The 14,140-nt window shown below is 44.6% G+C and overlaps 1 protein-coding gene across 3 annotated transcripts in view; it reads left to right on the top strand.

Moving 5' to 3' along the window:
• Nucleotides 1-14,140, top strand: part of RPH3A (rabphilin 3A) — a 154,974-nt gene that overhangs the window by 51,198 nt on the left and 89,636 nt on the right. The window contains exons 2-4 of one of the 3 annotated variants that reach the window (XM_075568130.1): nt 672-765; nt 5,603-5,614; nt 11,196-11,342. In XM_075568130.1, coding sequence (XP_075424245.1) covers nt 689-765; nt 5,603-5,614; nt 11,196-11,342 — 236 coding nt within the window. In that variant the 5' untranslated portion in view covers nt 672-688. Of the gene's footprint in view, nt 1-671; nt 766-5,602; nt 5,615-10,872; nt 11,039-11,195; nt 11,343-14,140 lie in introns of those variants that run through there. The other 2 variants (XM_075568131.1, XM_075568132.1) reach the window with 2 other exon arrangements.

Raw genomic sequence — 14,140 nt, 5'->3', positions numbered from 1 at the left:
GACATCACTGGGTCCCAGTCTTTGCACAGGACAGCCTCTCTGATGGGGCGCATTGAAGTCTGCATGAAAAATGGCCTTTTAACAATGAAAAATAAATGTGAATAAAAACCGGCTAGAACAATATATACAATAACGTTGGTAATCTGCTTTAAAAGGCGTCCGTCCCTTTCAAGGTCAGTTTTTGTTCTGTAGCAACTGCATCTTTAGGGAGTTATTGAAACTGAAAACTGGAATAGTGCCAATCAGGGCATTGTCGCACAGACTCTCCCATTAGTGGCCTTATCGGCACTGTGGCAGTTTAATGAATAACCCGCAGCGTGGCACACTTACTTGCATTAAGGGAATTCTCACAACGCCTGGTTTAGCACATATTTGGGGCATACTTTTTACATTCCGCTATTATGCAAAGTTTATACCACACTTATAGGGTGAACTCAATGTGTCATTCTTTCATCCACCTGTAACCAGACATTGTATACAGTACGGTTACAATGTGTCATTCTTTCATCCACCTGTAACCAGACATTGTATACAGTACGGTTACAATGTGTCATTCTTTCATCCACCTGTAACCAGACATTGTATACAGTACAGTTACAATGTGCCATTCTTTCATCCACCTGTAACCAGACATTGTATACAGTACGGTTACAATGTGTCTGTTTTGACAGGTACTGAAGAATCGAGAATGGCTGACACAGTGCTGGGAAACAGTTCGAATCGCTGGGTGTGCCCCAACGACAGGCAGATGGCCCTCAGATCCAAGTAAGCAAACATATCAGCTGTGGAAATAACTACAGTATTAACGTCTACTAATTAATACTCGCTAGGAGTGTACATTTGTGTACATTTATCTCGGAGTAACTATGCATTGCGCCTACGTACAAAGATCACATTTCTCCGAGACGCCAGCTGTGTCTCAATAAGGATTGAACTGGGTTTGGCGTGTATCTGCGAAATCTGCACTTTCTCTTTGCAAAAATAATAATCAGGAATTGGACACCGCCCGCCAAAATTCGCCAAGCATTTCAATTTAATGGCGCTAATTCCCACCCAGCCTGAAATCCGAGGTTTGCTGGAGGAGATGTTCGGCGCATCTCTTGCGATTCACTGGTGGAACAGAGAATTGAGTGTGGAAACGTGTGATTTCTGAGAAACTTTTTAGCCCTTAAAAGTTCTGCCAACTGGTTCCCAGGAGTCGATTTTGGTTAAAAAAAATAAAATTAATAAGAACGCAAAAAAGGTTTGCAAATGCGCTTAGCAAGGTTCGCACGTCTCTAGATGGCATACAAAAAAAATCATCAAAAGATTTGTTTTTGTGTTGAACTGATTACATTTTACAGTCCCGGCTTTCAGAAATGTGGGATCATTAAGAAGCTGCAATCCCACATAGGTGGCCAGTGGAACATTTTAGGGGCCTCTGAAAAGTGAAATGTTTGTTAATCAAGTGTTATCATTTCCCTTATCCCTCCCAGCCCCCATCAGAGAGCCAATAAAGATAATGATGGGGGGTGGCCTGGCTGTACAAGCGCTCGCTGATCACACAGTGACATCACACAGTGACATCACATACAAGCAGCCAGAGGAGATCACACCCCTCACAAGCCTCACTTTAACAAATACTTATAGGTGTCAGGTTTGGGTAAAAAGGCATCAATTACCCCTTAAATATGTCAGCGGAATTAGTTCCCTTTGGATCTAGGAGGGATTGCCCCTTAAGGAACCAGGCATTTATGTGCATGGGGTTGTGAGAACGGTGAATATCTGCCTATAAGAGATGCATTCTGCCTATGTACAGTATGCACGGCAACAACAGAGCAAACCTTTCATCTGAGCCGTAGCAAAGCCGTCTCCTGCTTTCTCATAACATCAGAATGTATTTTCCCTGTCATTAACCACCAATATGTGCTGAAATTGATGAGGTTATAAATTGTGTGTGAGATGAGATGAAAAAGCAGAAGCAGCTGATTTATTTGAGTTAACGAGCTCCGCTACGAGCATCGTTTTTTAACTTTTGACCTAAAAAAATGAGATGCACAATTTAAGCTCATCGCCTTTCTGGCGCGGTTTCCTTGCCTTGCGCTATAGAGACACTGTATTCCTCTTCTGGAACTATCACTTAAGCAGCTGCTCTTCAAATAAAGAAAGTTTAAATGTCTAGTGCCACAAACAGCTTACAGCTAGGGGGTTTAATGCTTCAAATAATCAAAAGGGGTCTGTGTGTCAACATAGAGAAAAGTGTGTTTAGTTGCATGCCTCTGTTTTTTCGAGTAAAACAGTTCCTTACATCTGCTGCAGAATTTAACAGTTACATCACTTAAGATATAGAGGATTTGATAAAAAGAATGGAGCGGAGACGCAGAATGTGATACATCTCATTATAATCTGTGCCCCATGTAAACCCCCCAACTCCTCCTCCTGACTCTCCCCAAGGTGCAAGCTGGGGCAGAGATGCAGAATGTGATACATCTCATTATAATCTGTGCACCATGTAACTCCCCCCCAACTCCTCCTACTGACTCTCCCCAAGGTGCAAGCTGGGGCAGAGACGCAGAATGTGATACATCTCATAATCTGTGCACCATGTAACTCTCCCAACTCCTACTGACACAGGCTGGGGCAGATGGGGCAAAATTGGAAGAAAATGCTTTAATACATACTGTAGGTGCAGGATGGTGAAGTGCCGGTTTTGCTCCTGAATTGCCTTGATACATAGACCTATATGTATTTAAATAGTTTTGAAAGTTTATCCTGGAAACATTTTAACCTGAAGTTTAAGGTGAGATTTAACCCTGTAGTACCTGTTGCCCTTCTCTTGTGTCCTAACCTGTCTATTTACGTAGTTGGTGGTCAAATGGGGGCGGAGTAGCCGGAATAAATCGGACTTTTAATTGGGATGCAATATTGATAATCACCCCTCATTCAGACTCTTCATTATACTGTAACTAAAAACAAAGGTCACACTAGGGGCATAGTATAGTATCTATACATTTCCAAATGTACTACATAGATTGTAAGCTCTCCAGGAGAAAGTTAAGATATGCTATAGCTTTGTTTATTGAACCGGCTCCATAGATTGGGAGATTGATGTTGTCCATAGTTATTCTTGGCTTGGTGGAGCGTTTGTACTGAACTGGGAGAACCAGTACTATCCCAGATAAACCAGGACCAGCTGGTAGCTTTTTACATGTAGAAAAAGATAAATTGGTTGATATGGCAAACGTGACCTTCCTAGTCTGCCCATAAAAGAGACCTAGCATGGATAACAACCTAGGTCATATCTACTTGTACCGATCGCTAGAAAGGATGTGTGTTAGGCATTTGTTTGTCACTAATGAGATGGTTTTAGCTGCACATGGCCATGCAACTCCTCCGTTACATAAATATTCAGGGAGCCTTCGTGCACCAGACAGCAGGAAATGGGGTCTTTAACTTGGAGTAGATGGCGCAATCAATGGATATGCTACCCGTAGACTCTTACTAATTAATGGTACAATCCCACATAGATTGGCATCCTTAAATTAATCTAACGACGACATACTGTAGGCATAGAGTGGTTAAAAAAATACTTATAGGTGTTCGATTTTGGTTTAAAAAAAAAGAGGCATTAATCTCCCAGGTGTGACCTGTAAACAGGTCACCACCATTAGTACACGTCGGTCCTAGGAGGAACTGCCCCTTTAAAAGAAGATTATCCACTCTGCAGCTTGGCATAGGGGAGGCACCTTATTGCATTAGTTATTTTCTCCACAATTCATACAAATGAACATATTTTCATGGATTGAGATAGATCAAGTGTGAAATATGATCTGCATTAATCAAGAACAACAATTAATTACGAGCTAACAATTAGGATTTCATTAAGCTATCAGTTTTATGCCGATGTTCCAGACTTGATAAATCACTGCGGCTTAAGTTGAATGCTTTTTCAATGTCTCCAGAAGCCTTTGATTTAATTAATAGCTCCATTTTTATTGAATCCTGTCCGTAATTGATATGTTGCATTATGGTACATGCTTCACATTCCTCAGCTCTGATTTAGTTGGAGAAAAAGGGTCCATGTTACTTGGTGTAAATATCTTGCCTGGGCGATTAACGCAATCTTTTCCCCCCAGTTGCTTTTTTTCGGCTACCCAGGTGGGGTTGTTCAACGCACAACAATGCAAATAATCGGATCACTTTCAACCGAATTTACCCTACCTCAAGTTTATTATCACTATGCCCTTGAACAGCACATTGTACATAATGTGACAATGCCACAATCTTTAAACATACCTGTAATTTATCATGAAGGGCAGCAGGGAAAGGAAAGCCCATACCTAATTACAGTGTCTGTTCCAAAAGGATGGGAGGAGCTTTGCATTAGTGTAACCTGCATGCTGGTGTCGTTACTAATAATTACGTCAGCCACCAACTTCAATAAAAACAAAAGTACTGTAGATAAATGCATTTTGCTTTATACACTTGTTAACCCCCTTTGGGATTACTATTGTCACTTAAAAGGTTACGGGCCTTAAAGGGTTAACACGGTGTGCTTGGAAAGGGTAACGCCCCTCTCCAATCACCTGGTACAGGGTTACAAGGCAGACACCTTAGCCACGCCCACCGCGTAGAAGGTGTCTAGCCTGTCACCTGGTCTAGGATGACTGCAGAATCCACGCCACCTCCTCTGTAGGCAGGGTGCCCAGTGACCAGCAGGAGACAGATGGGGGAACTCACTGTGTATAGTGTGTCGTGTTTTCTGTAGAACTATATGTTTAAGGAGGTCTGGTCACCTTCATTACCACCTTTTTTTAGCATACACGCCCAGCCAGCCTGGACGCCAGCACCCTGAGAAGGTAAATAGAGACACAGTGCAGCACTGTAAATCGGACCCCTCGAAGTAGCACTCTTTACCTGACTCAGAAGGGGTTACACACTGAATCATTATCTTTCTTTTATTATTCCGTAGCAGGGCTCTTCAACAATCACAAAACATTAAAGACTAGAAGGGCCACAAGAATATTGTCATGTAACTTTAGATACATTTAAAGACTTGAAAATAATATATATTGCAACATTTTGCCAGCATTTATACCATCTGCGCCACATATATTTCCATGACCGTAACTTACATGTGAGTCCGTGTGAAAAACTGCATTTAGCTGCCTAAGCAACTGGTAAGAAATTAGCAGGAGCAGAAAGTCTAAGGGCCACATCCAGGCCCCGGGTGGGGCGCCAGGTGAGGAGCCCTGGTCTATAGCATTTGGGAGATATTTTGGGGCGGTGTTAGAAAATAAGTCTTACTTCATACTCTTTGATGTCTTGGACAAGGGGTGGCCAACTCCAGTCCCCAAGGGCCACCAACAGGTCAGGATTTAAGGATATCCCTGCTTCAGCACAGGTGGCTCAGACAATGACTGAGCCACTGATTGAGCCATCTGTAATGAAGCAGGGATATCCTTAAATCCTGACCTGTTGGTGGCCCTTAAGGACTGGAGTTGTCCACTCCTGTCGTAGGAGATTAGAAATAATTTTGGAGAGACTGTATATTTAAGCCAATTGCTAATGTAACATTTCTAACTTAAGATGTTTTTCTCTTTTTCCTTTTGCCTTCCCGCAGTGAAAAGGAACAGTAAGTATCAGCACGTTTCTTCCCGGACAATGGTGTTGAGAATAACTGAGAAGCTTGTTTTCAGTTCTGTAATAAATAAACAAAACGTAACAATGTGTTTCTTTGCAAAAATAAAAGGGGGGGGGGGGAGGGGGGAGTGGGATTTCATATGATTTAAACAGACCCTGTAACAATGATAAAGGCTGAGATTAAAGCGGCAATCCTACTATTTTGAGCCGGACCACGCTATTTTCCGCTCTGGGGCTGCCCCGGTTCCTGCAATATTTACCGATGACATTATCAGCAATGACTTCCTGGTTTCTTGCTGGGCTTTAAATGGCCGGCCAATAGGATGCCGCAACGGATGATGCTGTGACATCCTAGGACCTGCAAGATCTGATGTCCCTTTGTGTTTTCCCCGGGAGGGGCAGCATCGTCCGTGTCTTGGGAACTGGAGAGTCCCTAGAGCTGAAAATAACACAGCGCAGCTCCGAAGTGCCCGCGTTTCCGTGCTGCAAAAAAAAAAGGGATTAAACCATAAAATGAGCTGCGGCTGCTTTAAAAATGATTTTATTTATATTATTTATTTATTGAATGAGTTCAGCACACAGCTCACCGTTCGCTAAATTGTGTTCTTGTTATGCACAAGCAGCATTGTATAACGCTTCATCCTATAAGCAGATCACAGTTCGTTTTTGGAGTGAGAGGTGGCATTGATTTTATTTGACGGATGAAGCAGAAATATTGGTCAGTACCTTTCCGGAGCCCAAACTCGCCCCCTCTCTGATTCTTAGAAAGCCCCTGTGTGACACCGATGCCAGCCTAATTTGGCGTGCCGGGCCTTCAAGCACTTTCCCAAATTGATTTATTGCTTAGTGAAGTGGATTGTGTGGTCTCGAAGCCTTGGGTATAATTACATTGCTTAGGCCGCTATTAGAAACCGCTTTAGGAAACGCGTCAGTCCCGTGGAATGTTGACATTCTCGCATTTTAGATTATTTTTGGATTGCACCCGAATTACAAATTTTCACAGCTGATCGTATCACGCTAGTTTCCAGATCGTAGATCTTTGGATCTGTGGCTACGGAAGATGTCCGTGTCCGTGCAAGACAAAATCCGTGAAGAACATTCAGGCGTTTTAAAAAAAAATATATAAAATAAAAGGCTCGGGAGGACTTTAACAACAGATTTATCAAAGGATTTTTTTTAATAGCGTTTAACCCTTTGACTGTAGGAAGACCGATCGGACCTGAATGACACCGGTCTTCCAAGTACTCAACCACGTAACCACTTGGTGTAGCGACCACGTGGTCGTAGGCAGGCTTCCACGGACGTGCATGAAAGTAGAGCAGGGGTGGCTCTAGGGTCACCAACGGGTCAGGCTTTAAGGCTATCCCTGCTTCAGCACAGGTGGGCCAGTCAGCGACTAAGCCACTGATTGAGCCACCTGTGCTGAAGCAGGGATATCCTTAAAGCCTGACCCGTTGGTGGCCCTTGAGCTCTGGAGTTGGCCACTCCTGAAGTAGAGGATACTTTTACTTCTGTTCCAATCGCGTTCTACCCCTAGAATACGTCTTGGTGGTGCTCAAAGGGTTAATTGGGATTCCTTTTCTCATTTTGCGTTTTGCTCCGATTTTTCTGTCCTTTCCAGCTGGGAGACTTGGACAAATTGACTGGTTTTACCGGTGACTGTTTGTGTAGAGACAGGATAGGATGGCTTATTCCAGAATCCGACATTCACCCGTGGCGGAGGCACAATTTCTTACGTAGAAATCTGGTTAAATATTTCAAATTCTGTTACTTGTAGAGAATGAAACTATTAACCGAAATGTTATGTGACAAGTCTAACGGTTTTCATTCTGCTGAGCCTCACACACACACATGTAGCAAGCGGTATAGTTGCGTGTGCGGATGAAATGGAATTGTACGTGTTCCATCGGCAGTGCGTTGGCAGGGTGATTTCTATAACACATGCTATGTTATGATTCATTATTGATGAGAACGAGGATGATTAAAAAATGAAATTGGCCAAAATCATGCATGCATCAATCAAATGTGTTAAGATGATTGGAGTTAATATGCAACACTATTGCTGTTCCAAAAGCCATATGCAGGAAGCCAAAGTTAATACACAATATGAATCGTATGAATCCAAATACTGTACATACAGTATGCAGTGACACTCTCTTTACAATCACATGGATACTTTGTTGGTTACAGGCAGGGATCATAAAGGGACATATAAAAACAAAAATATATATATATGTATGTATATATGTGTATGATATATGTATATATGTGTATATGTATGTTTTATTTCAATCCCTTTGTCTTTAAAAAGAACGTGGAATTGTAAGTTTGTATAAAACAAAAAGGCATGAACCAGTGCGAGCCCTCTACTATATTTACCCCGGTAAATAATGCAATCCGTACTGTTCTTACTATTCTTGGATTGCAAGGTGCATATACAGTAGCCATGTGTATTAATTAGCGAGAGTGATGGAACGTCAGCGGCGGACATGACGATTGTACATAACTGAAGTGAACGTGCCTGATTGGAGGGCTAGGGGACGGAACGGAAGTATTGACCGGGCCGCAGAGCATCGGGTCACATCCACACGTGAGCACGGGCAGAATATACAGGTCACACCCATACGTGAGCACGGGCAGAATACACGGGTCACACCCATACGTGAGCACGGGCAGAATACACGGGTCACACCCACACGTGAGCACGGGCAGAATATACAGGTCACACCCATACGTGAGCACGGGCAGAATATACAGGTCACACCCATACGTGAGCACGGGCAGAATACACGGGTCACACCCATACGTGAGCACGGGCAGAATATACGGGTCACACCCATAAGTGAGCATGGGCAGAATATACGGGTCACACCCATACGTGAGCACGGGCAGAATACACGGGTCACATCCACACGTGAGCACGGGCAGGATACACAGGTCACACCCATACGTGAGCACGGGCAGAATACACGGGTCACATCCACACGTGAGCACGGGCAGGATACACGGGTCACACCCATACGTGAGCACGGGCAGAATACACGGGTCACATCCACACGTGAGCACGGGCAGGATACACGGGTTACACCCATACGTGAGCACGGGCAGAATACATGGGTCACACCCACACGTGAGCACGGGCAGAATACACGGGTCACATCCACACGTGAGCACGGGCAGGATACACGGGTTACACCCATACGTGAGCACGGGCAGAATACACGGGTCACACCCACACGTGAGCACGGGCAGAATACACGGGTCACATCCATACGTGAGCACGGGCAGAATACACGGGTCACATCCACACGTGAGCACGGGCAGGATACACGGGTTACACCCATACGTGAGCACGGGCAGAATACATGGGTCACACCCACACGTGAGCACGGGCAGAATACACGGGTCACATCCACACGTGAGCACGGGCAGGATACACGGGTTACACCCATACGTGAGCACGGGCAGAATACACGGGTCACACCCACACGTGAGCACGGGCAGAATACACGGGTCACATCCATACGTGAGCACGGGCAGAATACATGGGTCACACCCACACGTGAGCACGGGCAGAATACACGGGTCACATCCATACGTGAGCACGGGCAGGATACACAGGTCACACCCATACGTGAGCATGGGCAGAATACACGGGTCACATCCACACGTGAGCACGGGCAGAATACACGGGTCACACCCATACGTGAGCACGGGCAGAATACACGGGTCACATCCACACGTGAGCACGGGCAGAATACACGGGTCACATCCACACACGTGTGCACAGGCAGAATATACGGGTCACCCCCACACGTGAGCACGGGCAGGATACACGGGTCACATCCACACGTGAGCACAGGCAGAACACACGGGTCACACCCATACGTGAGCACGGGCAGAATACACGGGTCAAACACTTTCCTCTTGAGGCGCGGGGGAAGGTTCCCTTGAAATATTGTCCTTGTTTCTTCCAAACGCTTCCGTCCGATCTTCATTCTCCTATCGATTTTTAATTGGAAAGGTTCCCAAACATTATATATATTTGTTATATATTGTGGAGGATTGTCGTTGACGGTGAGTAGGCGACGATTCTTTCAGTGTAATAATACTTTGGGTGGTTTATTTGTGACATGAATATACAGAAAGTTAGGAACGCCGTCCTGTGAAGGCAAACGAAACCATAAACATGCACGGCCTGACTACCCGGCTGTTTATCTGGGCCAGTTTCCAGTCCAAACAGGATGTGGAAGTCTGAATGTGCTCCTTACCCTCAGGTGCAAAGCGCCTCTCTGCCCTCTCTCTCTGAACTTCCAGGTACTGAAGTTGTTAGCCTCTTCTTCACCGTGTTCGAACAAATGTCATGATTTTATCCTCCCCTCTTACTGTCCTTTTGGTTGTCGACTTGGTCTTGTAATAATCCTTTTAAATCTGAGTACCATCTGCATCCAATTATATTAATTTCTTCTCGAGATCCTGAGTGACCGGCCCGCTGCCATTTTCATTTCTTCCCCCTTGTGATGACCTCACAGATTGTGCGTTTGCCTTTGAAACCGTTTATTGTTTTTCCTTTCTCTTCGCATAATACCCCGCTTACTGTACATGTCCCCATATTTCTTTGGGTTGCCTGAATTTGCTCAATTATCTTCTTGGTGTATTTAGGGTTCAAGTTTCACACGGGCGGGACACTCGGGGGGCAGTGTAATGTCTTTTTTCTTCCAAATGCTCTAAATCCTGTCAGTATTGTCCTATCATTCACAAAGTAGCCATCCATTAATACCTGCTGACTGACCCATTAATACCTGCTGACTGACCCATTAATACCTGCTGACTGACCCATTAATACCTGCTGACTGACCCATTAATACCTGCTGACTGACCCATTAATACCTGCTGACTGACCCATTAATACTTGCTGACTGACCCATTAATACCTGCTGACTGACCCATTAATACCTGTTGACTGACCCATTAATGCCTGCTGCTGCTGACTGAGTTAGTGATAGGGGGGGAGAGAGTGAGGGGGGGTTAGGTGGATAGGGAGGAGTGAGGGGATAGAGGGGGTGAGGGAGATGTAAGAAAGGGGAGGGGATGGAGGTGAGGGGATAGGGGGGAGTGAGGGATATAGGGGGGGGGGTTAGAATGGGAGGATGGGGGAGAGGGGGAGAGGAGAGAAGAATGGGGGAGTGTGAGAGAGGAGTGTTGGGGTGGGGGAGGGAGGGAGTGATTGAGTGTCGGAATTTCAGAAACCGGGCCCTAGGAACCGGAAAAAAACATTTTGCGCCAGCGGATGGGAGTGCCACTATAGACGTAGGCTCTGCACTTTAATTAAAAATAAAATGACTACAAACGGTAGGACAGTAAGGGACATGCTGGAAGTGGAGGTGGAAGCTGTGCTATGGTACAGCGCTTCTGGGTAAATTTTGTCCATAATATTCATATTTTTCCCACCACCTAAGCACTGATGTTATAAATCAATTGCATGTGTATATATTCTTGGAAATGGTCTTTGTTTTGCTGTTCTGAGGAGCGTTACTCCTTGACGTGTAACTGTGTTCTCCATGCGTTTCCAGGCTTGACGCTGCATGGTCTGTACATACGGCAAATCCGGCAGAGCGGCAACAGAAACACGAAGATCTGACCGATCAGGAGAAGGAAATCATCAACAGAGTGATTGCGCGGGCGTCGAAAATGGAAGAAATGGAGCAGGAACGCATTGGGTAAGGAAAGTGGACTGTTGGCGGTGTTGTGTGTTCTGAGAAGATTGGCTTTCCACTCATCGGATCTCTACTTTTCAGTAAAGCTGGGGACGCTTGTTTAATCTTAAATATAACTGGCCAACACAGTATATGGTAAAGCTTCTACCAGAGAGACTGGAAGAGGACTCCGATATAGTCTCACCATCTGGTGGAGGGACTTCTTAATAGGAAGAAAGCAGGAGAATAATGTATTTGTCTGCTAAATATTGAGACTATGGGGTTGGCCAGTACCGTAGTACCTTGTGTTACCAGCTGTGAGTTTTCTGTGTTGGTTTATTACACACTAATCACTTATAAGATGCCGTATTAATAATGTACACGTTACGATGGCATTTTCGGTCCATGGTAGGTCCCGATAGCCAGCAGTAACTCTCAATGTATATTTTCCCTGGTAAAATATTTTCTGAATGTATACAGTAACATATCACTAAATTTCCTGCGTTCTGCTTAATATCACTGCATTTCCCCCCCCCCTTTTTTTATTTTTATCTGTACGGAAAATGGGGAATATTAAGTATTTTAATAAATCTGGTGCTTCAGGGGTTTAAGTTGTTAGTTACCGTTTCTCTTAAAAATACAAGATATTGGGTTTATGACAGGCCAAGACCCTTCCTGTATTTGTGTAGGTCTACAAAGAGGGCTTAATTGGGAGGGGGGCGCGCCATCACTGATGGACAACTAAAAGTGAAATACAGGTGGTCCTCGCTATCCGTCGGTCTGTTATCAGTCGAACGCATTATCCAACGTCAAAACGGATTATCCACCGCTCACCGCAGCGGATTAAAAGTGGATTCGCAATCCGATGCTTTGCTATCCGACAGCGGTTTCCGGGACATATTCCGGCGATTATAACCGAAGACCGCATGTATATACAGTATAGGTTAGGAGGTTGGGGACAGTCACCAGACACTGGGCTATTGGCCTCCAAGGAAACTAACATTCCTGAGAGACCTCCTGTGCATCTCAGAGAGAGGTGACAAACAGGTCACCACTTAGTTGGAGGACTTTATTAAATATAAGACATTATGGGCCTGACAGCAATTCATAAGAGTAACAAATGAATATTGGTCACCGTTGCGATTAGACAAATCAAATCATAGCACACACCGCATGGTTAAGAGGTGCAGAGGACAGATAACTGTTTCTTCTGCGAAAATAGACATTAGGCTTTCTCAGTTTATACGCAGGCGCGCATTTGAAGTAAGTAGACGCAACTATGAAGTTGTCTGTCTAAGTATTAGAGAAATTATGTTATGAGTGTTTCTATATTCAGTCTTTTTAAATGTCCAAAGAGGTTTTTTTTTCCCCCTCTAAGTCATAAAAATGTCAGGAGTGCCGATTTACGACAGGGGAGGGTCTTACGTTGTTTCAATGGAGAGAAATAGAACAAAAGTCTCACCAGGTACAGTCATTTGAAATTCAGAATTCAACAAGAGGTGCGTTTTGGGATCAGACACGTGAATTTTCATCTTGTATTGTATTGTATGTCTTTATTTATATAGCGCCATAAATGTACATAGCGCTTCACAGCAGTAATACATATCATATAAATAACAAATAAAATAAATAACAGATCATGGGAATAAGTGCTTCAGACATACTGTAAAAGTAACATTAAGGAAGGAGTCCCTGCTCCGAGGAGCTTACAATCTAATTGGTAGGTAGGGAGAACGTACAGAGACAGTAGGAGGGAGTTCTGGTAAGTGCATCTGCAGGGGGACAAGCTTTATGTATCATGTGTCCATGATTATCCAGTGCTACTCAAATGCTTCTTTAAGCAGATGTGTCTTAAGTTGGGTCTTAAAGGTGGATAGCGAGGGGGCTAGTCGGGTATTGAGGGGAAGGGCATTCCAGAGGTGTGGGGCAGAAAGTGAGAAAGGTTTAAGGCGGGAGAGAGCTTTAGATACAAAGGGGGTAGAAAGAAGACATCCTTGAGAAGAACGCAAGAGTCGGGATGGTGCATAGCGAGAAATTAGGGCTGAGATGTAAGGAGGGGCAGAAGAATGTAAAGCTTTAAAAGTGAGCAGGAGAATTGAGTGTGAGATATGGGATTTAATCGGAAGCCAGGAGAGGGATTTCAGGAGGGGAGATGCCGAGACAGATTTAGGAAAGAGTAGAGTGATTCTGGCAGCAGCGTTTAGGATAGATTGTAGGGGAGACAGGTGAGAGGCAGGAAGGCCGGACAGCAGGAGGTTGCAGTAATCGAGACGTGAGAGAATGAGGGCCTGAGTCAGAGTTTTAGCAGTTGAGTACAGAGGAAAGGGCGTATCTTTGTGATATTGCGGAGGAAAAAGCGACAAGTTTTAGAAACGTTTTGAATATGAGAGGAGAATGAGAGTGAGGAATCAAGTGTAACCCCTAGGCAGCGTGCGTGGGCTACTGGGTGAATGATCGTATTTCCATTAGCAATGTGGAAGGAGGTAGTAGGGCCAGGTTTGGGAGAAAGTATAAGGAGCTCTGTTTTTGCCATGTTAAGTTTCAGTCGGCTGATGGCCATCCAGGATGATATTCCAGAGAGGCATTCAGAAACTTTGGTCTGTATAGCAGGTGTAAGGTCAGGGGTTGAAAGGTAAATTTGTGTGTCATCAGCATAGAGGTGATATTTAAACCCAAAATATGTGATTTGGTCACCTAGAGAGAGTGTGTAGAGAGAAAAGAGAAGGGGTCCCAGAACAGAGCCCTGGGGTACCCCCACAGAGAGATCAATAGAGGAGGAGGAGGTGTTAGCAAAAGAGACACTGAAGGTACGATGGGAGAGG

The sequence above is a fragment of the Ascaphus truei genome, chromosome 13, assembly GCF_040206685.1.
Source record: "Ascaphus truei isolate aAscTru1 chromosome 13, aAscTru1.hap1, whole genome shotgun sequence".
Lineage (NCBI taxonomy): Eukaryota > Metazoa > Chordata > Amphibia > Anura > Ascaphidae > Ascaphus > Ascaphus truei.
This window is presented reverse-complemented; position numbering and strand designations above follow the sequence as displayed.